General features: G+C 34.5%; 2 protein-coding genes and 1 non-coding gene across 3 annotated transcripts; 2 read left to right on the top strand and 1 right to left on the bottom strand.

The window, feature by feature from the left end:
• The first annotated feature begins 2859 nt into the window (after positions 1-2859).
• LOC104098612 (uncharacterized) lies at positions 2860-10939 on the top strand. The gene is made up of 14 exons (XM_009605394.4): positions 2860-3123; positions 4964-5091; positions 5364-5549; positions 5651-5719; positions 5815-5871; positions 7809-7862; positions 7966-8028; positions 8310-8372; positions 8862-9026; positions 9144-9299; positions 10004-10084; positions 10189-10250; positions 10340-10475; positions 10646-10939. Exons 1-13 carry the CDS (start codon positions 2943-2945, stop codon positions 10452-10454), a joined length of 1380 nt encoding a protein of 459 aa, XP_009603689.1. The 5' UTR covers positions 2860-2942; the 3' UTR covers positions 10455-10475; positions 10646-10939.
• A 3024-nt stretch (positions 10940-13963) lies between these two features.
• Positions 13964-14044, top strand: TRNAL-AAG (transfer RNA leucine (anticodon AAG)). Its single transcript has one exon. It is a non-coding gene; the product is annotated as a tRNA-Leu (tRNA).
• Positions 14045-16020: 1976 nt separating this feature from the next.
• On the bottom strand, positions 16021-19732 carry LOC104096537 (NAC domain-containing protein 92-like). Its single transcript, XM_009602921.3, has 3 exons — positions 19171-19732; positions 17539-17810; positions 16021-16803 (listed from the first exon to the last, which is right to left on the bottom strand). Exons 1-3 carry the CDS (start codon positions 19343-19345, stop codon positions 16273-16275), a joined length of 978 nt encoding a protein of 325 aa, XP_009601216.1. The 5' UTR covers positions 19346-19732; the 3' UTR covers positions 16021-16272.
• Positions 19733-26890: the final 7158 nt, after the last annotated feature.

Here is a 26890-nt window from a genome sequence, read left to right as displayed (position 1 = left end):
GGCCAACGAGGTTCGAAGTGAAAAAAATGCACTTCAGATGCACTTAAGGCCAAATTGGTCTGAAGTGCAACCAATGTTTTCATGCACTTAAGGCCAAATAAGTCTGAAGTGAAAAATTACATTTCAGATGTAATTAAGGCCAAATAGGTCTGAAGTGCAACCAACGTTTTCATGTACTTAAGGCCAGATAGGTCCGAAGTGCAAATTGCGAGAAACAGAAATTTGTTCTTCGAATTTTAACAATCTAATATACGATTTAATACCTAAATCTACTCCAAACGAGCTCAAATTTGAAACATAACCTCCAAATATCATCAAGAACAAACCTCAGTCATCAATTTGTCAAAAAATAATGAATCTAACAAACTCATTTACAATTAAGAAAAAGAAGAAGAAGAAACCCTAAGTGGTAATAAAAAATAAAGCACCACATCAACTCACCACCGTAAAATATTAGAAACTACCTTAAAATATGTTCACAAACACTATATAAAATCACTATCACCAGTAGAAGAAGAAGAAGGAGGAGGATGAGGAGGAGGAAAAAGCCTGAAGATGTTTAAACTTTGGGTACTAGTTAAAAAAAAAATTAAAAAGTGGATACAGGTTAAATACGGCGACCAAATAGGGCGCCCCGTGCAATTTTTATCTACTTCTTATCCCCTCTGATTAAATGACTTTATGTGTGTGTTATCTCTAATAACTTAAAGAGTTTAAGTTCTATGATTGAAAGCTTACTTTCAGTAGTTTTTGCTTATACCCTGTATCTAAATCAGGAAATTCGTTAAATATATATAAATATTTGATTGTGAACCAAAACAAGTTATGAGTTTGATAGCAAATTCACAACCCATAAATTTCAAATCTTGACTTTACCTCAACTTTACTCACTGGCTTTTAGGTGACAATCTTCCAATTGTTTTCAACTCTATTCCAAAAATTCAATGTTTAATTGACAGGAGTTTAAGGAATATATTTTCAAGATAAGGGGAGGATGTGACAAGCATTGTGTTTCTCATTTAATTGTTGGTAGTATGGACAGTTTTAGCACTTCACTACTTCACATCTGTTAATTACCTTATCATTATAAATATCTTTTGTTTCTTAAACTTCATATCAAGTGAAAGAAAAAGTAACATAAAATTTGGTGTCAAATCAAATATAGTCATAATCAGGGCGGAGCTAAAAGCCCGAATACGAGTTCGGCCGAACACAATAATTTTAACTTAAATATTATATCTGTGTTAAAAAAATTCATTAAAGGTGTACATATATTGAATTTAGAATCTAATTATTAGCAATTAAATTCGTCGTTCTAAAATCAAGAACCCGTAGAGTTAAAATCTTGACTCCGCCTCTGATCATAATACTTAGACACTAGTATAGAAGAGTTAAATAGTAAAAAAAGGTTGGTAGAAAATGTAAGCATCTTTTTCATGAGGAAATAAGCCTTCATGATTATTTACAATGTTGAAATGAACAAAGTCTCTTTTTTAGATGAATCTCACGTGTAACAAAAGAGATGAGATCATAAAACTAAAACAAATTTATAATGGACCCCAAAACCATTTGACCCCTTTTAATAGCTGAAAGCATTTTAGTATTAAAAGGTAATTAGCTAATCAATATTGAAAATTTGAAAATACTGATCATTCTTTATTTAATAAACACGAGGTCGCAAGGTCGTGAGCTGACATGCTAAAGTTGCTCAGAATTGTACGTTACGCTTGGCTACTTGCACTATAGTTCAATTTTGACGTTATCAAGATTCAACATTTCAAAGGGTCTTCAGATTCAAGCATGAACAGACAGGCAGACACGTCGACAGAACAAAACCCCAACTACCCAACCCCCCTATATTAATACTACGAGAAAATGACAAAAACAATTGAAATAAATTTAACAATCAGAACCGGTTAAATTTGATAAAAACCAAACATGCTTGCTTTTGACAAATTATATGATAAAAAATAATATATTTAGGGGTCGTTTGGTACTTGGTAGGATGTATTAAGGAAATTAATACATATATTAGTTTTGGTATTATTAATCCCTTATTTGATAGTGTTTTTCAACCTATGTATAATTAATACTCATATTCAGTACTATTTTTATATATAGCGAACCATATCATTAGTAATACCATAGTTTTTAATACATAGATAAGCATGCATAAAGATATTATTGCTCTTTAAATATAACAAACCAAACAATCGATAAAAAATAATTTTAGCATAACTAATTTCAAGATCACTAATATCGACACTACTAATAAACTCTATTCAGTATTATTCTTATCCCTTAATAGCTTGTTTGGATGATTGTTATATATCGTTTTATAATGTATCATATAGTATTGTATCGTTTTGATGTATACAACGTTTGAATAAATTATATTATTTGCCGTCATTTCATGATGTCATGCACCAATAATATCAAGAAAAAACTTGCAATATTTTAAAGAAAAAGTAAGGTACAAAGACAAAATTATTATATAAAAAAGTATGATAAATAATAAAATAGAGTTATTTAATAATAAGGAAGGGCATGATGAGAGAAAAAAATAAGGTAACAACGCGACCACATCAAATCGGTCGTTCCATAAAGTAACACTTTTAATCGTTACGTAACCGCAGATTTAAAGATACGATACAATAAAATTTAAGTAACAATCAAAACAAGTATTATATTTAAAATAATAATACAATACAGTATGTAACAACAATATAAACAAGCCGTAAAGCACTACTCTTAAGTCTATACAAGTGACAGTTTTTTAACCTTTGTAAGATTCCCTTCTTGGAAAGTCCGAACAAGATTTGCTTTTAGCTACCCAAAAAAGTTACCTTTTTTTAAATATATTGTCTTAAAACCCCATAAAAAAGGCTCCTTTCTTGATCACCTGATCCTTAAGTTTTCTTATGCTGTGAGTTCCTCTCATCATGGCATTATCATTGAGAGTCATATTATTCACTCTCTTCATTTTTATTACACTCATTTTTACACAGATCAAAGTTGAAGCTGAATCATCATCTGTGAATAATGATGAACTGGAACATGTTCAATCCCATGATTCCAATTCTCAAGAATTGGACCATCTTAAGTCCAAGATCCAATCTTTGGGTTAGTTTTGAAAATTTTCCATTTTCTTTAATGTTTAGTTTAGTTTATGATTTTTGGTGTTTTGGAAATTGTGTTTCTTGAATTTCAGTGTGGATTAGCTGATCAAAAGTCTAGCTTTTAAGGTGCAATGGAAAATAGTTTGGACTTGAGAATCATTTTCTGGAACATTTTCCATTGTTTGGTTGGATAGTTGTTTAAGAGGGAGGATAGTGCGCGCAAGCTGATAAGGACACCACCATTATTAAAAGGAAATGGAAAATTTCAAAACTAACCCAAAAGAATGGACCATCTTAAGTCCAAGATTCAATCATTGGGTTAGTTTTGAAAATTTCATTTTTTTAGTGTTTTGTTTAGTTTGTGATTATATTTTTTGGTTGTTTTGGAAATTGTGTTTCTTGAATTTCAATGTGGATTAGCTGATCAAAAGTCTAGCTTTTAAGGTGCATTGGAAAATATTTTGCATTGGAGGATCTTTTCTGGACATATTCCATTGTTTTTGAGATAATTGTTTAATATGGAGGATAATAGGATGATAGTGTTCTGGTTGTATTTTTTTAGTACTGATAAAGATTGATGATGATATCCATGAGTTCGTTAAAATAAGTGGTATAAATTAAGAACTGTGGTATTTGAAAAGAAAATGACTTCTGTTCATAAGTAGTGGAATTTGCCATAGTTCAAGGTAAACAAATAGTGAAATATAGTTTCATGAAAGGAAATTCTTTTGGGGACTTTTTTTTTTCCAGTCATAGGAAGCTATACTTAATTTTCATATCGGGTAATGCAAGGGACTATTTGAGAGTGTTAATTTGATGACTTAATTTGGTTGACTGGTTAAAGTTCTTATCTTTATGGAATTGAGTTAATGATAATCTAGAATTGAAGATAAGAATAGATTTTGGGTTAGTTAAGAAAGGAAAGAAAGAAAGGGCAACCCGGCGTACAAGGCATCCCGCGTTCATACAAGGTCCGAGGAAGGGCCGCGCCCCAAGATGTGTGATGTAGACAACCTACCCTAATGCAAGCATTAGTGACTGCTTCCACGGCTCGAACTCGTGACCTATAGGTCACACAAAGATAACTTTACCGGTGCTCCAAGGCTCCCCTTCATATTTTGGGTTAGTTGATACGCTAAATTTGATGGTAGAATAGATTTTGGGTCGGCGATGCAAGATTACAGGACTAAAAAAATTAAATAATTTTGTTCAATTACATATATTGTTCAAAACGGTTGAAGAAATGGCTACATTGAAGGCAAAACTGAATGCTATATGTCAGAGCTAATTAGTTTGGTACAAAGAAAGAGATATCATTATGTCCTTATAAGATAGCAGAGACATATTGTTTAAATCAGAGGGTTGCCTTCATAATACTGTGTTGATGTACCCATTAAGTCACCTACAATGGTGTCGAGAGATGAAACAGAAAAGTTATTACTAGTCATATTTTACAAGGTATACTTTCTGGGGTGCAAAGTATAAAGTACTCTGTCTACATAGGCTTCTGTATCTACAGGGGCATACACAGTATTTTTCGTAAGCAGCGTCGACATTTAAGGAAGTGAACAAATGAACAAATGATAGTAGCAACGCTATAGTAAAAGAAAGATTCAAATAATAATAATAAAACATAATAAAATATGTATTTGACAAAATTTTCCAACGAAGCGGTGTCGGATGACACCGCTTGCACTAAGGTGCGTCTGCCCCTGTGCAACAGGATGTGTTGGCTTAAGCAATAGGGAGCTGCTCCTTGATTCTTTGGTGAAAATGTTTTGGTAACCTAAGGATGTGATTATTAGTTAATTACTGTGTTCTCTAAAATGTTTTTGCTTTTCAAGAATCAAATGTGGAGGAGACGGCTATGGAACTGAAGCAGAAGGATGAAGTCATTGCTGACAAGGAGAATATGATTAAAGAGAAATCAGAGAGTATTGCTTCATTGCTAGCCGAGATAGCTTCTCTCCAAGTGAGTCCACAAACTTCCTCATACTAGTATTGGCTTTTATCTGCACTTCTATGATTGCTAAAATATCTGAATAACGCTTCTATAACACCTATGCTCATAGTTTTTATCTTAGGAAAACTACACAATATAGCCGCTCTAAAAAATAGTAGCCAGTAAATGTATATTATACATATTTCGTACATAATATTTTTGTATATTTGGCTAGCGGATGTAATTATTTCTGGCCGACCGGCCAAACGTGTAACTTGCCCTTATATCTTTTGTTTTCCCAGAAAAAAGGTACATTAGATGCTGAGGAGCAAGTTAGAAAGGCTCACGCACTAGTTTATCAACTAGAAAATCAAGTCGACAAACTGAAAATGGAAGTTGATATGAAAAATAAGGAGAAAAAAGAGCTGGGAGCCCAAATAAATGAAGCAGAGAAGAGAGCAACTGAATTGAATTCAAAAGTTGAGAAGGTAACCTCTTGTCTGAAACTGCATTTTAGTTTTTTGTCTTGGTACCTGCAGTATCTAGCCTAATCATATAATGTCATTCACATTCTTTTGAATTTATGCAGCTTCAAAAGACTGTTGACGAGCAGAAGGCAAAACTAAGAAAAACTGAACGGGCTCTTCAAATTGCTGAGGCATGCTCTTGATAAAAATGCAACTTCAAACTTTTGAAATTTGTATCGTAGGATACAATTTCTAATGCATCTCCTGTTTTGTACCCTTCTTTCAGGAGGAAATGATTAGAGCTAGATCCGAAGCCATGTCAAAAAGTCAGCAGCTCGGAGAGGTATAATTACTTGGTGTATGTTTGATTGCTTAAGCTGCATGCAGGGAATATATTACTCTCCCTGGGAGGCCATAATTTCATGCCTATTTTGGGTTGGAACTGTCTATATTTTGATAGATGCTTTATCCGATCTCCCAGTTGGACTAGAAATCTTGTGATCCATGTAAAAATTTCAAACTGGTACCGTTTGATTGCTACCTGTTATTTTCTGCTTCGACATGTTGATTTTATAGTTTAGCTAGTCTTTAAAGGTCCAACCACAGTAAAACTGGGGATATCTGTGTGCTGGTGGTATCACGTATGTTTCGAAATAAAGAATGGTGCTGTTGGTGGTGATATCAGCAGCAAGGAAAGAACTGGATTGACTTTTCTAACTCTCTTTAATAGAGACTACTTTCAAATTCACTTGCCTTAGAACCTTCTCTTTATTGACATTGATCTAGAATCAGCTATTCCTAGTTCTTTTTTATTGTTCCTAGCCAGACCGAGCATGCGTGGAGTTAATTTTTCTATAGATGGTAGATAGGATACACCATATGATATATTCTATGGTTAGCATGTGATGGCCTCATGTACTCTATATGCATGGGATTTTCATGAGAATAACTACTATTTCCCTATGTTGCGCTTTTAGTTAAATTTCTAACTTTCTAGGGTGCCAAGTATTGGACTGGCCAGTGATTTTTGTTGATTTTTTAACCACTTCATATAAACATCTAAGTTGTCAAAGAGAGTACACTTTTCATTCATTTAATGATGTTCTCAACACGCCTCCTCGTGTGCGAGCTTGGTTCCTTTTCATAAGTGAATCATGTGGAAATATTTTGGCTGAACCGTGGCGATGAGATGCGAGCTCAGGACCCTACCTGCTTGGATACTATATTGAAGTGGGTGACCACCTTATTCAAAAATTTCATCTCGCAGAGACTACACTTTGCTTAATTATGTCTTCAACAATTTTAAGGATCCTTGAAAAATTAAGTAGTGAGATTTGAGTTAAGGGAAGAAATGATGTTTTTATAGTTGTTATTTGGTATTCCTTTTGGCTCGGTTTGTTCGTCGAGCTTTGGATGCAATAATTTTGTTTGGTTGCATATTTGGTTGGTAAAGATTCACAAGGATTTAGTTGATTTCTTGTCACTTCTAAGAATTTGACTATGTGGAACCAGGTTATGCTTCCTACCAAGCTATTTCCGTAGTAAGTGAGTGTTATCAAAGGCGAAAAACGCAAAAAAGTTCTAAGCCCCGTTGGGGCTTTAAACGCAAAGCGCAAATAAAGCGTGAGTTTTAATAAAAAAAGGCGCAACAGGAGAAAAAGTAAAAATATGTATATGTAGTCCAAGACTAATAATTATAAGCATGAATAACGAATATATGGACAAAAAAATTGAAAAAAATTACGATAAAGTGAATATCAATTGATTAGTGTCACCTTTTCCGGATTACATTCATTGGCAAGGAAAAGTATGCCTTAGAGCCTTGATGCGACACTGAAGCTTCCGTAAAGCGAGGTGAAGTGCTTAACATATTTTGAGCCTCGCTTCAGGGCTTAAGCGCGCCTTTGATAACACTAGACTAACTCAGATTAAAAAAAAAACAAATGAAGAAAGGCAAGAAATTTGAATACAAGAATTGCCCGATACTAGATCTTTAATCAAAGAGAGGGATTGGAGAATTTCAAAATTTGAATACGATGATGCAGCAGTGTTAGTTATCAGAGCTAGCAATTTCATCATTTGTGTCATTCTTTTTCCACCAGACGTTCCTTATGCCAAGTAATGCCTGAAAACCTTAAAGGCGGAAGTAAAGTATTTTTGCAAAATAGGTTTTATATGATAAGTATGCCTTATTTTAATATTTGCTTCTTGCCGTAGTAAGATTTCGGTGAATCATCCTACATGCCTGGTAATATGTTCTTTTCTTTTCTGAAAATTCAGGTGCATGGTGCATGGCTTCCACCTTGGCTTGCCGTTCGTTTCATTCATTTCCAGGTAGTTGGATAAACAATCATGTTTCTTTAGAACTTCCGAAGTTGGAGCAACAATCACATGTAACATGATTTATCCTGATTTCTCATTTTTTTGTCAACTGCAGTCTATTTTGGAGAAGCACTGGATAGAGCACGGAAAACCTGCTATGGACATAGTGATTCAGAAGGTACATTGTTTTTTGGCTGTTTGATATCCCAGTAGGCTGCGTCGAGGAAGAGCTAGGATTTCAACGTTATGGTTCTAAATTTTAGAACGACGAAAAGTGCTAATAACTGGGTTCTAAATTTAATACTTTGTACATATTTAATGAATTTCTTAACACAAATACACTGTTTGAGCAAAAGCTACTGGGTTCGGCCGAACTCGCAACCGGGCTTCTAGCTCTGCCCTTGAGGCTGCGTTATCTCTTCTAGTTTAACCTGCTTATCTCTTTTATTTGCTTTTTAGGCTACTGAAAAGAAGGCCCAAGCTGAAACATGGGCTGCACCACATGTGGAAACAATCAAAACAGTAAGCCAGCTTTTGCATCATTAATGTCGAACATCTTTCTTTCCTAGATATAAAATTGTTTCATTCACTTATAGTTTCAACATTTCCATGACCTTGCAAAGAAGTTATGTGCTCTTTATTTTACATTATCGTAGATTAAATCTTTTATTTGTTATCATTATGTAGAGAGCTTCTAGTACTTTTTTGTTTTTATTTTGTATAATATTGGCCATCAGTGAGCTTAAATGGAACGACATGTTCAATGAAGATTCATACAGCCGACCTCTACTTGTTTGGGATTGAGACATAGTTGTTGTATTTATATCGTTATATCCAATATTATATAGTAAATTCAGCTGCAGTGAGTGAGGATATGGGTATTTGCAGATATTGTTGCTTAACTTCTTATTCAAAATTGAAGAAATTCTCTCGCAATTCAAACTGGATTGATTTGAGAAGCCTTGTGTGTACTGAACAAGTAATTATACAAATTTAATCTACTGTTTGAAGCAATGGATACCAGCTGCGAAGGAGAAGTGGGTGGTGATTTCCACTACCGCCGAGCCACATATAGAATTGCTAACTACTAGAGCTCTTGAAATTTACGAGACATCTAAAGGCGCCATAACTCCACATATCATCAAGGTTCAAGAACTAGCAACTCCTCATGTTCAGGTAGCGTTTCCCAGTCCACTTAAGAATAATTTTTTCCCGATCTTGTCATGCATTTATAGATGAGTAGTCCTACCTTCTAAGTCTGCCATCCCTGAACAAAGAATGATTTTCTGACAGGAAATTAAGAAATTCAGCAAGCCGTACATTGATGACGTCGCCACTGCTGCAAAACCACATGTTGAAAAAGTTCGTGTTGCTGTCAAGCCGTACACAGAGGTGGCGGTTCATCATTATGGGAAGTTCCTTGAGTCTGCAACGACATACCATGATCAGGTATGAGAAAGTTAACAGATATTATTCCCTGAAATATGATTTCATGCAGATGTATCTTCTCCCCTTTAGATTCCACATTTCTACTACCACCTCGATAACTTATGCATAATAATTGGATATTCCTGTAGTTTGAGAATGTCATCATTTTCTACCTTTAGAAATATTACCCGTATTTCTTTCTTTGGATTTTTAATATCAACATTAAATCATTGGATTTGGCAACATTAAGTTCATATTCTTTGCCGAGGCCATTACATGCTCAATGCTTCTGGACTTGCTGTCAGAAGGATAAGTAGGTTACATTTCTGGCTTCTGATTTTTACACTTCAAATGCTCTCGTTGAAGTAGTAAATGCCCTTATTTAGATTTGCGCATATATATATACACACACACACATCCCAATTTATGTGGCGGGTGTTCGGATTTTGAGAGTCAATCGAGTTTTTCTGATCTCGATTTTTTCATATGCCTTTTGAATATTTTAAATTGTTAATTATTGTGACTTATAGTACTTTTTACGTAATTTTTAAATATATAAATTTTGTTTTTTAAAAAATAAATAAATTTCTATATCCAAATTCACGGTCAAAATTAAGAAGTTTGATTCTCGAAATTCGCATTCTGACACATAAATTGGGACGGAGGGAGTATCATATTATTCTTTTGATCCACCAACTGTGAACTCCATCTGATATCCTTTGAAGCTTCAAGGCACAGTCAAAGAAACACTAGAGAAGCATGACGTTACAAGATCTCTTGCGACAAAGGAGCTGGTTTGGTTTGCTGTATGTATCTATTCGCATACTTCATTTTGCGCAGCCGTTCATCTCTCCGCTTTTTCCTCCAATTTTGTATCTGATCAATTGTAAAATTGGTTGATGTGTTGTAGGCCTCGGCATTGTTGGCTTTGCCCATTATAGTTCTGTTCAAGCTTTTGTCTTCCATCTTCTGGTTAGTACATCTACTCTGTTCCTCATTTTCTTAAGTAGAGATTATTTCATTGTTGCTCAAATTTCTCTTTCTTGAATTGTATGTTGCAGCACAAAGGCAAAGGAATCCGATCGCACTGGTAATTCACACCATTCACGTCGTAAGGCCAAGAGGGGTCATCCAGACAAGAGTGTAACGGAAGTTGACTTTGTTCATCAAAACTAAGGCGCGCTTTATAGTTCACAGGTATTCCTTTTTATATTTAACTAGCATCGATTATTCTATGGACGAGTTTGCAGTTTCTCGACAAGAGAGCATAAAATGCCTTTCTAATCGCCAATGTGTGCTTCATTCTTGTTTATTTATTGTCCTCTGCCGCTTAGCGTCTGATCTCTGGATTGTTTTCTCCTCGGCAGATTGTCTGTGCTTTTTCTCCCTGGGCATTTGGATCTTTAAGTCTGTCAACAAATTCTTTTTGTTTGTTTCTAAAGCTCTTGCCTTAGGTTTTTTCTTGTGATGTGTATGAAGCCAAAATGGGGATAGCCAAAATGGTGTATCACAGCTTTGGCTTTGGATAGTCTAATTATTCCTGTAGAAAACTCTGTTATTTATTCTAAAGTGATAGTAAGTGTATATGTTTTGATGTATTTTTGGAGTATATGAAACTGTATCAGGTTTCTAGCAGGGTGCAAAACAAGCATTATTTTCTACTTTGACTTTCTCATAATTGTCCATGAATTTTAAACTTTTATACACTGATAGTGTAAAAGAATTTCTACACTATCTGATCATTTAAAAGATAATAATAAGTGAAACTAGTTATATATCTAAAAAATAAGCAGCCAACCTGCTAAAATATGTAAAATTATACCAATAAATTTTTCTGAACTATTGGTATTTATAAGTTAAATCTTTATCTATAGAAACTCGGTTTTAGTGTGGTATTATGTTTTATACTTTTCTTGGAGTCTTTTACACTATTCGTTTTTATAGTGGGGAAGGGGAAGAGAAAATAATATGGGAGATGATAGGAAGTGGGAAAAAAAAAATCAAATTCTTTCGATTAGCTGAAAGAGAAATACGAGGGAAAAGTATCGTCTTGTTAATTTTGGGAAGAAAAGTACGAGTTTCGACTTTCGACAATAACAACAATTACCTCAACTCATGTAAAAGACTAGTTCCAACAAAAAAATTATTATTATTATTATTATTATTATTATTATTATTATTATTTTGTTTGTTTCTTATTCTCTTCTTTTCAACCTTGCATATCAAACAAGAGCAGAGGAAAACTATTTACCACTTTCTGCTTTTTATCTAATTTCCAAGTAGCATATGCAAGGACGCAGAATGTAAAGGTTTACTAAAATAGTTGATATATAACCCAAACCCATTTGACCCGCCCAACCTGCCCTAGCTTTAATGGGTTTGGGCTAGAATGATTTTGCAAATGGCTGTTTTGGGCTAGGCCAAGTTAATCCATAAAAAATTATTAGCCCAAATGGATCCATGATGGTGTCCAACCTTAACTTATGAAAATGCTTAATCTTAGAATTCTACCTTGACCCATGTTCTGAAAATATTTTCTAATTTTTTCATGTTTGGTTAATATTCTCATAAAGAAAGTACTCATTTTATTGAAATGAAAGAAAATATTTTTTCTACAACATGAAAAGAAAATATCCTTTTTGTTGAAATAAAAGAAAATACTTTTTCTACATCATAAAAAGAAAGTACTCTTTTTGCTGAAACAAAAGAAAATACTTTTTCTACAACATGAAAAGAAAATACTCATTTTATTAAAAAATGAAAATACTTTTTCTACATCATGAAAAGAAAGTACTTATTTTATTCAAATGAAAGAAAATACTTTTTCTACATCATAAGCAGAAAATTTTTATTTTGTTGAAATGAAAAAGAAAATACTCTATCTACGACATTAAAAGAAAATATTTTTTCTACATCATGAAAAGAAAGTACTCTTTTTGCTGAAACAAAAGAAAATACTTTTTTTACAACATGAAAATAAAGTACTCATTTTATAAAAAAAATACTTTTTCTATATCATGAAAAGAAAGTACTTATTTTATTGAAATGAAAGAAATTTTTTATACATTATAAAAAGAAAATTTTAATTTTGTTGAAATGAAAAAGAAAATACTCTATCTACAACAATAAAAGAAAATACTTTTTCTACATCATGAAAATAAAGTACTTTTTTCGTTGAAACAAAAGAAAATACATTTTCTACAATATGAAAAGAAAGTACTCATTTTATGAAAAAAAATACATTTTCTACATCAAATAAAATTCTAAATTCAAATTGAGAAAAGAAATAATTTGGCATGAATTGATATTTATTCCAAAACATAAGTTAATTTTTATATATGCTTGTTTTAAATGTTGAGAATATTGCAAAAAATTGGGGCAATTTGAGCGAGTTGGGTTACAACCCATTATTTAGCTCATCTTGACACATACCATCTTAACCCAAGTAAATTTTGGGCAGAGTTAGGCAATAACCTAGTTAATGAGGCACCCCATCTTGACCAGTCCGAATACAGCCCGAACAACCCATTTGCCATCCCTATATACAAGCAAAAACCTCAAATAAGCTCACTCAATTCATTATAAATTAAACTTAAATATTGATTTGGTAATCATACAGACTATAGTAATAACTTGTAGTAAGAAGCAAAATATTTTCCCCACCTACCAAACATTTGACAAGATACACTATGCATTGTCAAATTTTTCTCCACAATATATGCGTATTACAACTATACAAGATTTTCCTTCACGATGAATTTAAACTTTCGATTTTATGCTGCTCATATAAAAGGAAAATTGTTTATGATATCAATTAGCTAGGTTCATATTAGATCGTATATATAGTTTGATCTGCATAAGTCAAGGTTCGCGCTTACATATCGGTTGCAATTCACTTGTCGGAGTAATTTGTCGGAGCTAGGCAAGTTATAGCGAACAAGTAAAGGGCAGCCTAGTGCGCAAAGTATTTCAGGTTCATGCAAGGTTTGGGAAGGACCGTACCCTAAGGGTAAGAAGTAGACAACCTACACTAATGCAAACACTAGTGACTGCTTCTACGACTCGAACATGTAGCGTATAAGTCACATGAAGACAATTTTACCGTTGCTCCAAGGCTTCAGCCTTCAAGTTACAAGAAAAGAGAATACAAAAAATTAATTCTACTAAAGTTTACTACACTTTCCCTCTCCACATATAGTGACCATTCTTTTTGCTAGTCCTAGAGTTGTCCAACTTGAGATTGTATAAGTATTTTACTTTATTGGGACCAAAATTTTGTTTTAGTTCGTAATAGCCAGAACCAATGTTATTCTTCTAAAGCTCCGGATATATTCATAAATAAAACTTTACAATAAGAAAACTGCTTGATTCAACTGGACCATTTGCATTAACAGTTGAACAATGATGAGTTTGATAAGAAAAAAAAACATAATAAGTTAAGACGTAAAGATTTCAGATTCAATTTTACTAAGCGATGTCAAAACCTTCTCTTCAGAATAATTCTTTTTTAAATTTATCATTTTAATTATACACTTTATTTTTTATGTTGCTCTTATAAAAATGATAGTGTTAAAGTACTTTAATTAAATAAATAAATAAAAGGAAAAAGTTAACAGATTCAATTCCTTTGTAAGGATCGTACATTTATTGAATACTTTTAAAATTTCACATTTCTAGTAACAAATGTTGAGATGGCCGAGTTGGTCTAAGGCGCCAGATTAAGGTTCTGGTCCGAAAGGGCGTGGGTTCAAATCCCACTCTCAACACATATTCTTTTTATCCTCTTTCCTTAGCTTATCGGGCGGATTGAGCGGTTAATTACTCTTAACGGTTTGGCGTAACGGTTATCAGCTTTTAAATGTATTAATCCGCTAGCCACCCGATAAGATATCTGGCGGATTGGTATCGGTTTAGCTCTTATCGGGCGATTATCGGGGGTTTATCGGCCTAATTCAATCTATATTGCGTTCATTAATTGTTTGCTGACTGATTGGGCAGTTAATTACTCTTAACGGTTTGGCGTAACGGTTATCGGCTTTTAAATGTATTAATCCGCTAGCCACCCGATAAGATATCGGGCGGATTGGTATCGGTTTAGCTCTTATCGGGGGTTTATCGGCCTAATTCAATCTATATTGCGTGCATTAATTGTTTGCTGACCGCCTAGCATACAAATTCAGAATAGAAAATTACACATTGAGTCCAAACATACATGTCTGTTAACGCCTACATAAGAATGATGTAGTGTGTCATGTGTTATAGAGTGAAAAAAGTTGTGGCATATCATTGCTGTTCTTCTATTAAACATAGACAACAAGCATTAGTTTAAAAAAACAAAAGCAGAGGTGAACCATAGACAGCAACTTAAACAATCTTGTTGTAGGGTGGGAGAATAAGCTAAGCTAAGCCAAGCCTGGGTTCTTCTGATGCATAGTACGTAAGGGTTCTGATTATTTAGGAATTAGGCGTTAGAACTTAGAGATAGAGTATTGGAAGAAGTGGAAGAGTTTTTGATATTTAATATATATATATATATATATATATATATATATGGATAAAAATAAATTATATATATATTCTTAACGGGTTAATGGATTATCCATTAAAAAAAATGAATAATCCGCCCCCAAACCGATAAGCCGTTAATAAAAGAATTTCAATCCGTTCCCCGTCCGTTAAATCATTAACCCGATACCAATAAGCCATTAAGCTTCGGTTTCGATTCGGTTTTCGATTTCGGTTCGATTTTGAACACCCCTAGTCACAAGCTAACACAAAGCAAAAATAAGCAAAAGCTTTCATCGCTATAGGCTTCACAAGTTAACTTTCATACCTTATGATAACAAAACTCTCTTTTTTATTTGGTTTGTAAAAATTGAACATCCACATTTAATATGATTTCTTAAATTCATGAGGTTAGTTTTTATGAGTGCGGGTAAATTCTGAATTCACTATTACTTTTCGCGCAGAACACGATTCTACCATCAGAGTTGTGCTTAACCGGAAAAATTAGAGTTGTTCTTAAAATATTGTACCTTAGGCATTGATCCGTCAAGTACAGTCAATTATTCAATTTACTACTTTTATATAAAACCTTGAAGTGAATTATTTTAGCGCAGTGAAAGAATTTTTATTGAGAAACTAGTAAAAAATCTACTTTAGAATTATAATTGATGTCAAAAAACATCTTAAACTTCAAAATAACATAGATGTCAACTCAATTGCTTATCTGAGTTGCTATTTTTTTGGATGAATGATTTGGAAGAAAGGAAATATGACAAATGATGCTACTTATTTTGTGCATAAAACTTACCAAAATATCCTTCTCTTTTCTTCCATTCCCATTCTCTATTGTGCACCACATATACGATAAGAACTATCCCTCAATCGATAGGTTAAAGATAGAAAAATAGTACCGGTGATATTTCTAATCTTTGAGAAAATCGGGGTTTTTTTCACATCACAACGTCAACCAAAGACGGGAGCATCTTAGCAGACACTAGAGAGAAATACCTAGTAACTTCGTCGCTCCAAAACGATTTGGTAAACTTCAAAACATGAATTATAATAAATAATATTTAAAAGGAGAGATATTTCTTTAGATATAGTTAAAGTGCACTGAAACTTTATATTTGTTAAGTGGCCTTCATCATCTCGTCGGCAATCACCGTCGCCAAAAATGTCATAGTCGCAAAACTTTGTCGTGCCATACACCCTTTCAGCAGCTCTCCACACAAACATATAATGTTTAAGTGCGAATAAAGGCCAAGAACTACTAATTTCAAATTCTTACAATACAAAGGTTAAGCAAGAAAGCTACAAATTAAAAGTCATTCATTCAGACTCTAGCTAGATGGCTTTGCCATAGGTGTACTAACACTCCTCAATAAACATATAGTAATAACTTTGTTTCCTAATTAAGTAGAAAGAAAAGTAGTTCCTAACACAAATACTAAACAATATAATTTAAACACATATTCCTCTTCCTTATTGATCAATAAGTAGCCCAATAGTTGTCTAAATCAGCACAATAATTTGCACTATTCATTTCTGCCCCATAACCTGCCTCACTTGTAATTGCACAATTATCCAACATAGAAGAAGTCATCACTTCTTGTTGAATATTCATAACTTGTGTTGGTGGTGGCGGCGGCGGCGGCATTGGCCTTAAAACTGGCTGAGACGAGGCGGCGGCACCACCACCAAGATTCAAGTTTAAGCCTGAAATAGTAAAAAAATTATCTCCTCCTCCACCACCACCACCACTACTACTACCTCCGATATTGTAATTCATTTGGGGTTGTTGTATTGGGAAATTGTTCATATAATTAGATGCATGGTTTATGTAATTTCTTCCCATTGCAAATTGGAAGCCATGATCAGGTTGCATCATTATTTGTGAGGATATTGCATTTTGATTGATCTCTAGAGAATAGGGATTAACTACTGTCCTTGAATGGTTAGTAGGGTACTTCTTCAATCCTGCACTCTTCTGGAAGATTCGGCAAACCACCCACTCGTCTTGCTGACAGTGTAAAAAATATTTTTTATACTATTAGATCGTTAAAAAGATAATAATATGTATCGGTCTATAATAAATGGAAATAATTCTCTGAAACGTAAAGCAGGGTAACTAGCTATAACCAGTCAAAATAATAGCGTAAAAGGTTTCTTATTGACATGTTTTCTAAATGTAAATTCTTTTGTTGAATTTTAATTTTTTTATGCAATGTAAATAAAAGATACACCATTATACAAAATGAATAAAACTTCGTAAACAACTTAAACTGACGTAGTTGATTATTTGATGCCAAGGGATTTCAATTCCTCAAGAAAATTATTGCACCAAAATAAAAGTTCAAATTTCAAACATATAGGGGGATAACACATGGACACTTTGACATGACCAGGTTAATATATGTAGCTGAATAAATCTAATAAATATAAATGATATATATGGATAATGTAAAAATTTACACTATTGTGTAGTTCAACTTGAGATCGCATATTATCAATTATCATTTTCACAATGTCGGTTTATTAGAACTTAAAGACAAATCTAATAGAGTTTAAGTGATATGCACTAAGTGTAAGCAATTTTTACACCATTATACATGCATACATTTTATATATATATATATATATATATATATATATATATATATATATATATATATATATATAGAGCAAGTTGTTTTATTTTCAAGATTAAACACACAAATCTATTAGTATAAAGAGAGAAAATATAACCATGTCATACCTTGTTTGTTCTATAAGAGGATTTGGATCGAATTCTATATTCATGCATCACCCAATTTGATTTCTCTCCTCTTGGAGCTCTTCCTTTATAGAAAACCAATGTTTTTTTCATACCAACTAATTCTGAAGTTTTACTACTGAATATCTCCTTGTCTTTGCCAGTAGTTTTCCAATATCCAGTATTTGTAGCTCTATTTGTTCTCACTCCAGTTGGGTATTTCCGATCGCGAAGGCTGAAGAAATACCATTCTTTTCCTCCCATTTTTGCCTTCCCTGTAATTCTCACATGAAAATTATGGAGTTAAAAATATTGCATTTAACTTATACTTTCTTCGTTTCATTTAGATGACATATTTCACTTATCGAGAGTTAAACTATGTGAAGTTTGACCAATACTTTAAAATATATTTTTTATCATATTGACATGGGGAAAAGTATAACTTGCAGTACTTTCCATATCGTTTTTGAATATCTAAATTTTAATTTTAAAATACTGAATTGAACTAACCCAATTTAGCTCAAAGTTTAGTCAAAACTCTTGATAAGCGAATTATATGTGGCATCTAAATTGAAACAGAGAGAGTATGCACGTAAAAAAGGTTACACCATGAGTGTATTTTAACATTTTATATAGTAGGTTAATTTTTTTATTTTTTAGGTTACTAATCTCATTTATTATGGGCAATTTACATGTAGTTATCTTTTAGATAACCTGATAGTGTAATAACTCTTTTATAATAGATATTAAGTTATATCAGAATTTTCGACGAGAAACGTGAGCGTTAATTTGTTGATAACTTATTAAGAAAGCTCAATCGGTAGTACAAGAATAATGATAATAGCTTAATTTGGTGTTCACTAAACGTTTGGGTTTGAAGAAGAAAAGAGGAGGAAACTATTTAACTATTTTTATTGTCACAACATTAAATAAATCTCCATATAATTCCGTAACAAATAACCCTTCGGAAAATCCCCAAGCAAGTTTACCGGAAGATTTTCCCAAAGATTTGTCAAGCAAATAATTTTTAAAATTTTTTGATTGTATACTTGGGGATTTACTTGTGGAAAAGATAAATCAAATAGACCACAACAAAAGAGTAACTTGAAACCCGTTTATTATCCAAAATGAAAGTAAAAACAAAAACTATTAAGTGGAGGGAAAGATCTAAACTTGTTGTTTTATGCCCATCACTTCTCTGGAAATTTCTCATAGACATGACATATTTTTCTAGGAGTGATCATCCAATTTGGTCGATTTTTGATCGGTAATTGTTCAAAATTGATTGAATTTAGTCGGTCTTTTTATTGAAAAATAGTTGTTTTTAGTAGTTTGAAGCCATGAATTCTAACATGGGGATTCAAAAAATAAATATTAGAGTGTCACACTTACGAATAATCAACCTACGATCAAAGAAAAATTTTGAACCATCTTTAACACTACGTACATACACTAGAAGTCCGATCCCCCTACATCAGGAAATTATCAACAATATATTTTTACCTAGCTACATATACAGTATAATTTTTCGTAAAAAGGGATTCAACTGAACCCTTTCGGACCATGTACCTAAATGCAAAACCAAAAAAAATATTAGAAACTAAATTACAAGGAGTGAAGTTTAGTATATATTACCTGGAAGATCCCAGGGCTCAGATTTGTTAAGATCAACATCTGCAATAGCCCTTCCAGTAAAACTAGCATCAGAAATCTTGTTCACAAGATAATATGTTATTAGCTCTTCATCTGTTGGATGAAATCTGAATCCTGGTGGTAGACTACTCTCTTCTTTATTCACTTCTAATTCCATTTCTTTAATTTTTTGGTCCTTAATAAGTTACTTATATTTGTTTCTTTCTTCAACTACTATGCAAAACCTAGAATTTTACAACTCTAACAGAAACCCTAGAACTCAAAACTTTTATATAATAAACTAATAAGAAAACCAAAAAAGCAAATATTTTAGAAAAAGTTGGTACACGAAAAACAATATGTGAAAAGTTGAAGATCTAAACAAGTTGCACAAAAAAGAGGAAAACCTAGCTAGCTAATAAAGTTTGTTGTTTGCTATGTGTTGCAAGAAATATATATATTTGCTTGATTGGTTGCATGTAGAGGAAATGGAATTTAGGGTTTTGTATAACTTTATTGCTAAAAGGTTTGCTAGAAGTTTAGGGTTTGAGGGTATGAGAGACAAGAGAAGAAGTGTTTCTTGCTTCAGAATTTAAAGAAGAAATGGGGAAGAGTGTGTCTGAGAAGCTCTTACCAACTATGGATCTTGAGGTACACGGTGGCGGATCCAACGTTACGGTAACGAGTTTATCTGAATCCAATACTTTCGACGTGGAGCACAAATATGTGTAAAAGTTTATTAAAATTATAACAATAATATATATGAACTCGTAACATTGAAAATACAGTGGATTCAATAGTAATAACCTTGAAAATTTGAACCGATAGAGCTTAAATCCTGAATTCGACTCTGATTTTAACACTACTTGCTAAACAATCTAATTTATACAAACTGATAGTATAAATAATTTTACGCTGTTAATGTAATTTAACTTGGCATAGCAGGTTATTTTCTTTATTTTTCAAGTTATCATATCATGTTTGTTATAAACAGCACAATCGATATACTAGATAACTATTTAACCAAGTATTATATATTGTCAATATACAGAGTTTAAACGTTTAAACTTTGTTTAAAAAAACAAAGATATGTACTCTAACTTCCTTTTTATTGAGAATTTGATCACAATAATCGTTATGCAAGTACTACAATGTAATAGACCCATGGGCATGGGCGGATCTATAGCCTAAATTATGGGACACGTGAACTCATTGTCCTCCGCCAAACTAGATATTTTATGTGCGTATTTTTTAAAATTGATCTAATATTATGTATTGGCACTTGTGCTCCATAAAAGTTGAATGGTGCACTTGGTTCAATACTTAATACAGAAAAATACTTCCCGATAAAACACTGCATAGCACTAGTCTAAGAAAATGATATTAGCGTGAGTATATTTTTCATGAGTATATTTTGCTGTTAATATTCTATTATTGGCAAATTTAGATTTTTATAATAGATAGTTACAGTCATCGAAATATTAAGTAGGCGGATCTAAAAGCATTACATATTGGCTCACCGGAACCAATACCTTATTAAACTCAGTTATTATTGTGTATAAGTTTGAGATCATTTTAGGAATTCATAAACTTTAAATCCTAGATCCTTCTCTTCTCTGATTAATCCTACATTTTTTAACAATGTTGTACAGTGAAACTATTATGATTAAATTAATTGGACTCGTTAATACGAATAACGTCGTAACTATATGTGCATTTTCCACTATGTTTCACCCAACGTATTCTATGAACTAACTTCAATTGAACGTAAGCAAAGATTTTGACAATCTTAGGTGAATATATTGGATTACGAACAATATACATGATACATCTAAATCACTAATTGTATTAGTAGAGTTGTAACTAGAATGCCAAAGTGCAGGAAACTAATATTTCTAGAATATTTACTAGACCAATATTTGGTGTATTCTGAATATTAAAGAAATTAACTGTGAAATGTTAGTAAAATATAATGTATAATGTGCATATATGTGAAAATCTTTTTCATGTATATAAATTGATTGTTGAATCTTATTAAATATAATTTTAGTGTAGTGCCAAAAGTTGATTAAAAAGTATTTTAGATCATATAATTAACTCCCAATTGTTTACATTTTAGAGTGCCATTTTTAAATTTCCTTGTCTCTAATCTTGCCTTCGCCTCGTGTATAGAGGTGACTAAACAAATTGAATGTTGATCTCTAGCATAGTTCCATCCAACTTTTTGGCAAGTAGTGAATGTCATGATATCTTAATCAATGATTGTAACGACCCGGCCGGTCGTTTTGACTAGAGTTGTAGCCTCATTCCTTCATTTACTGCTCATTTTGTACTTTATAGCTGTATTGTGACTTGCCGGGGTCGTCAGTTCGAGTCCGGAGAGATTTCAGAATGAATTGAGACACTTAGTCTCAAGGTTGAAAACTTAAGTTGAAAAGGTTGACCAGATATTGACTTATGTGTAAACGACCCCGGAATAGAGTTTTGATGGTTCCAATAGCTCTGTATAGTGATTTTGGACTTAGGAGCGTGTCCGAAAAATTATTTGAAAGTTTGATCGGGGAGTTGACTTTTTGATATCGGAGTCGGAATCCAGTTCTGAAAATTTTCATAGCTCCATTATGTTATTTATGACTTGTGTGCAGTATTTGAGATCAATCGGAATTCAATTGATAGGTTTCAACATCAAATGTAGAAATTGGAATTCGTTAGTTTCGTTAAGCTTGAATTGGGGTATGATTAGTAGTTTTAGCGTTATTTGATGTGATTTGAGATTTCGACTAAGTTCATATGATATTTTAGGACTTGTTGGTATTTTTGGTTGAGGTCCTGGGGGCCTCGGGTGAGTTCCGGATGGTTAACGGATAGAAATTTGGACTTAAACAACTGCTGAATTTTTCTGATGCTTGTATCTGGTTTCCTTCATCGCGTTCGCGAGGGGAGTCTCGCATTCGCGAAGATAAAATTTGGACTGGCCATTTTGTGCTTCGCGTTCGTGATCGGTGGCACGCGTTCGCGAAGAGAAAATTTGGACTGGCTATTTTGTGCTTCACGTTCGCGACCGGGGGCACGCATTCGCGAAGGGTCAAGGGGCAAGGCTTCGCGTTCGCGATCGAGGCCTCACGTTCGTGAAAGGGAAAGCCGGCCTGGGGGAAATTTGGTCTTCGCGTTTGCGAGACCAGGCTCGTCTTCGCGAATGAGGAAATCCGGGCAGCACAAAAATGTGCTTCGCGAACGCGAGGGAGTTGTCGCATTCGCCAAGAAGGAATACCTCGACATAAACAGTAAGTTCTGAAAATGGGACTTCGTCACAGTTTCCATTTTTGTCAGATTGGAGCTCGGGAAGAGGTGATTTTCGTAATATTTTCAAGAAAAATAACGGGGTAAGTATTCTTAACTCCTTATTGGTCAAATTATCCGAATCCATGGTTATTTTTAACATTTAATTGAGGATTTAAGTAGGAAGATTTAGAAAACCCTCTAAGTTTAGATTGAAGATTTGATGGTCGAGTTAATGTCGGATTTTAGTAAAAATTATATGATTGGACTCGTGGTTGAATGAGCGTTTATATTTTATAACTTTTGTCTGGTTCCGAGACGTGGGTCCTACGGGCGATTTTTGGGCTAAATTTCGGATTTTGTTAGAAATATTTTATTTTCATATGAAAATTATTTCTATAATTTGTATTGATTAAATCGAATTAATTATGACTAGATTCTAGCCGATTGGAGTCGGAAAATCAAGGAAAAGGCCAACTACTTGACTGATTGAGCGTGGTTTGAGGTAAGTGACTTGTCTAACCTTGTGTGAGAGAAATTTTCCTTTGGATTGGCATTGATATGATAATTGTGATGTGTTGAAAGTCATGTACGCGAGGTGACAAGTGTGTACACGAGCTAAATGTGGAAAACTCTGATTTTTAATATGTTTAGATCTCTGTTACACATTAATTAAATTATTTTATCCAGTTATATTCATAATCATTGATCTATTTTTATATTTTAAATTTGCCTGACAGTTTTCGTGCTAATTGTTTTACCTGTTTAGTTGAAACTTTATTTCTTTTATTCTGTGCTCATCATTCGAACGTTAAATTTCTTAATTAAATTATTATTAATATCAAGTATTTGATATTAAAAAATTGGTATTGAGGCAAGGTGTTAAATTTGTGAAATATTATTTTTGTTGAGTTATTCACTTCCGAATATTTTGTGAGATTTTGTATTCATTGTGATTGAGCCGTGAGCTCCTTATTGTGGAAATAATATTGTTGTTGATTTATTTTGGCAAGTTGAAATATTTGGGCACTTGAGGTGCAAATTGTGATATATTGTGATATTGATACGCATGCGGTGGTATAAGGTCTGGGTGTTGAAATGCATGCTGTGAGATAAGGGTGGCTTGATACGCGTGGCTAGTAGGGGAACTACTAGAAGTCATGCGGTGTGATAAGGGTGGCTAAAACGCGGGATGCTATTTCGGAAAAAATATTTTTCTTTAAAATTAAATGGGAAGGCTCCTGCAGTGATATAAGAAAATGAGATATTGTGAATTTATTTATGATTTGGGACTACGAGGCGGTACCTCGAGAGTGCCCTCGTTGATATTTCTTTATGGCTGCATTTGCCTTTGGTTATTTTGTGTTTTCCTTAAAAGTTGTAAATTTCTGATTTCCTTCCGCGAGGTATTATTTGCCCTTATTCTATGTAGTTAAATTATGACATACTACTTACTTGATTCATCCCCATTGTCATTATTATTATTATATTGTTAAACTTTTCACCCTGTCTTTTATTATTCCAGTAGAGCCTGGCCTGACTTCGTCACTACTCTATCGGCTTGGCACTTACTGGGTACCGCATTGGTGTACTCATACTATTTTTCTGTACATCTTTTTATGCAGATCCAGGTACTTCATATCAGACCAGGCATCAGTGAACTAGCCGTACGCGGAGACTTCAAGGTATATCTGCTAGCGTCCGCAGACCTCGGAGTCCCCTTCTATCCTTATTATGTTGTTTTCCTTATTCTCTTTAGACTCTGATGTATAAAGACCCTTAGAATAAATTCTTAGAAGCTTGTGACTTATTTCTACCTGATTTTGGGAGTTGTAACTATTTGAATCGTGATTTGATTTATTTTAAATGTTGAGATTTGAGTTTTAGTTTTTTATTTTACATAATTGATAGGCTTACCTAGTCTTAGAGATTAGGTGCCATCACGACATCCTACGGAGCGAAATTGGGGTCGTGACAAGTTGGTATCAAAGCTCTAGTTTCATAGGTGTTATGAGTCACAAGCAGGTTTAGTAGAGTCTCGCGGATCGGTACAGAGACGTCTGTACTTATCTCCGGGAGGCTATGGAACTATTAGGAAAAGTTTGACTTTCTTTGATTCCTTATCGTGCAAGATTTTGACTTCAGACTCTAAACTTTTGTCTTTATATTCTTTCACAGATAGTGAAGACACGTACAACTGGATCAGATGACCAGACACTCGTTCCCCTGCTAGAGCCGCGAGAGGCTGGGGCCACGGTAGAGGCCGAGGATGTCCACGTGGTGCAGCCAGAGCACCCGCACGAACTACCACAGAGAAGCCACCAGTAGCTCCACTTGGAGAGCAGACACCTGAGACGCCTGTTACTATTTTTGCACTTCAGGAGACTCTTGCCCGGTTTCTGAGCATGTTTGGCACTCTAGCTCATGCAAGGTTAATTCCACTTGCTCCTGCCACATCTCAGGCCGAGGGAGGAGCACAGACTCCCGCCGCCCGTACCCCACAGCCACAGGCCTAAGTTGACCATGCCCCAGAGGTTATACCAGTGCATCCAGTTGTCCCAGTTTGGCCCGAGGTTAGGGCAGCAGTTTCGAAGGGGGACCAACTCAGGCTTGAGAGGTACAAGAAGTTCCACCCTCCCACTTTCAGCGGTTTGGCTTCAGAAGATGCTCAGGGTTTTCTTGAGAAATGTCATTGTATTCTCTGTACTATGGGTATTGTGGATTCTAGTGGGGTTTCTTTCATGGCATTCCAGCTTAGAGGAGCGGCCTACCAGTGGCGGCGGGCATACGAGTTGGATAGTCCGGCTGAGGCAACTTCACTCACTTGGACTCAGTTTTCAGATATGTTCTTGAGGGAATATGTTCCTCAGAGTCTTAGAGATGCATGGCACGTAGAGTTTGAGCAGTTGCACTAGGGTTCTATGACCGTGTTATAGTATGCGGTCTGATTCAGTGATTTGGCTAGGCATGCACTAGCCTTAGTTGCTACTTTTCGAGAGCATATTCGCCGATTTATTGAGTGGCTCCACCCTAGTATCAGATTCAGTATGGCCCGAGAGCTGGAGATGGACATCGCATACCAACATGTGGTGTTAATTTCTAGGAGATTGGAGGGTATGCGGATCCGGGAGAGAGAAGAGAGGGAAGCCAAGAGACCTCAAGATTCTGGAACATATAACAATTCTCATGCCCCAGCTACAGCCCGTCATAGTATAGGCTATGTGGGCTGTCCTATTCATTCAGCACTTCTAGTCGCCAGCTGTATTCCGGCTACTCCTAGACCTCAGGTTCCATATTATGCACCGTCAATGTCTACTATACCTCTTGTACGAGGTGCTTTTAGCGGTAATTATAGTCGATCAGGCCCGAGCCAGTCCCAGTAGCCACGTCCCCCGAGGGCTTATTTTGAGTGTGGTGACATTCATCATATAATGATGGATTGCCCCAGATTTAGGAGGGGTGCACCTCCATAGATTTCTCAGGCCCCACCCATTCCACAAGGCCCTCAGGTTTCTCAGTCCATGGTTACTACACCAGTTTCCACTCCACCTGCACATCCAGCTAGAGGTGGATGTCGGATACGTAGAGGTCACCCTAGAGGGGGAGGCCAGGCCAGATATTATGCCCTTCTTGCTAGGACAGAGGCAGTTGCATCTGATTCTATTATCATAGGTATTGTTCTGGTCTATCATAGAGATGCATCAGTCTTATTTGATCCAGGATCCATTTATTCTTATGTGTCATCTTATTTTGCCCCATATTTGGACGTAGCCCGTGATTCTTTGAGTTCTTCTATTTATGTATCTACACTCGTGGGTTATTCTATTATTATTGACAGCGTGTATCGGTCATGTTTGATTGTTATCAGTAGTTTTGAGACCAGAGTTGATTTATTATTACTCAGTATGGTGGATTTTGATATTATTTTGGGCATGGACTGGTTATCGCCCTATCACGCTATCCTTGATTGTTACACCAAGACGATGACATTGGCTACGCCAGTTCTACCACAACTATAGTGGAGAGGTACCTTGGATTATGTTCCTAGCAGGGTTATTTCATTTCTTAAGGCTCAACGAATGGTTGAGAAGGGGTGTGATGCGTATCTGGCCTATGTGAGAGATGTTAGTGTTGATACTCCTACTGTGGAGTCAGCTCCTGTAGTAAGGGATTTTCCTGATGCATTTCAAGCGGATCTTTCGGGTATGCCACCCGACAGAGATATTGACTTTGGCATTAATTTGTTACCGGGCACCCAACCCATTTATATTTCACCATATCGTATGGCCCTATCAGAATTGAAAGAATTAAAAGAGTAGTTACATGAGCTGCTTGATAAGGGTTTTGTTCGGCCTAGTGTATCGCCTTGGGGGTGCTCCTGTCTTATTTGTGAAGAAGAAGGATGGTTCTATGCAGATGTGTATTGATTACTGCCAATTGAACA

This window comes from Nicotiana tomentosiformis, chromosome 12 (genome assembly GCF_000390325.3).
Source record: "Nicotiana tomentosiformis chromosome 12, ASM39032v3, whole genome shotgun sequence".
Lineage (NCBI taxonomy): Eukaryota > Viridiplantae > Streptophyta > Magnoliopsida > Solanales > Solanaceae > Nicotiana > Nicotiana tomentosiformis.
The sequence above is the reverse complement of the archived record's forward strand: the minus strand, read 5'-3'. Positions and strand labels throughout refer to the sequence as shown.

Excerpts from the sequence above, each read along its gene's own strand:
- LOC104098612 (XM_009605394.4), top strand. The coding sequence starts at position 2,943 with ATGGCATTATCATTGAGAGTCATATTATTCACTCTCTTCATTTTTATT. Across the intron at positions 8,029-8,309 it reads TGGACATAGTGATTCAGAAG|GCTACTGAAAAGAAGGCCCA; the intron begins GTACATTGTTTT and ends TTTGCTTTTTAG. Across the intron at positions 10,085-10,188 it reads AGGAGCTGGTTTGGTTTGCT|GCCTCGGCATTGTTGGCTTT; the intron begins GTATGTATCTAT and ends GATGTGTTGTAG.
- LOC104096537 (XM_009602921.3), bottom strand. The coding sequence starts at position 19,345 with ATGGAATTAGAAGTGAATAAAGAAGAGAGTAGTCTACCACCAGGATTC. Across the intron at positions 17,811-19,170 it reads TGAGCCCTGGGATCTTCCAG|GGAAGGCAAAAATGGGAGGA; the intron begins GTAATATATACT and ends TGAGAATTACAG. Across the intron at positions 16,804-17,538 it reads CCTCTTATAGAACAAACAAG|CAAGACGAGTGGGTGGTTTG; the intron begins GTATGACATGGT and ends TTACACTGTCAG.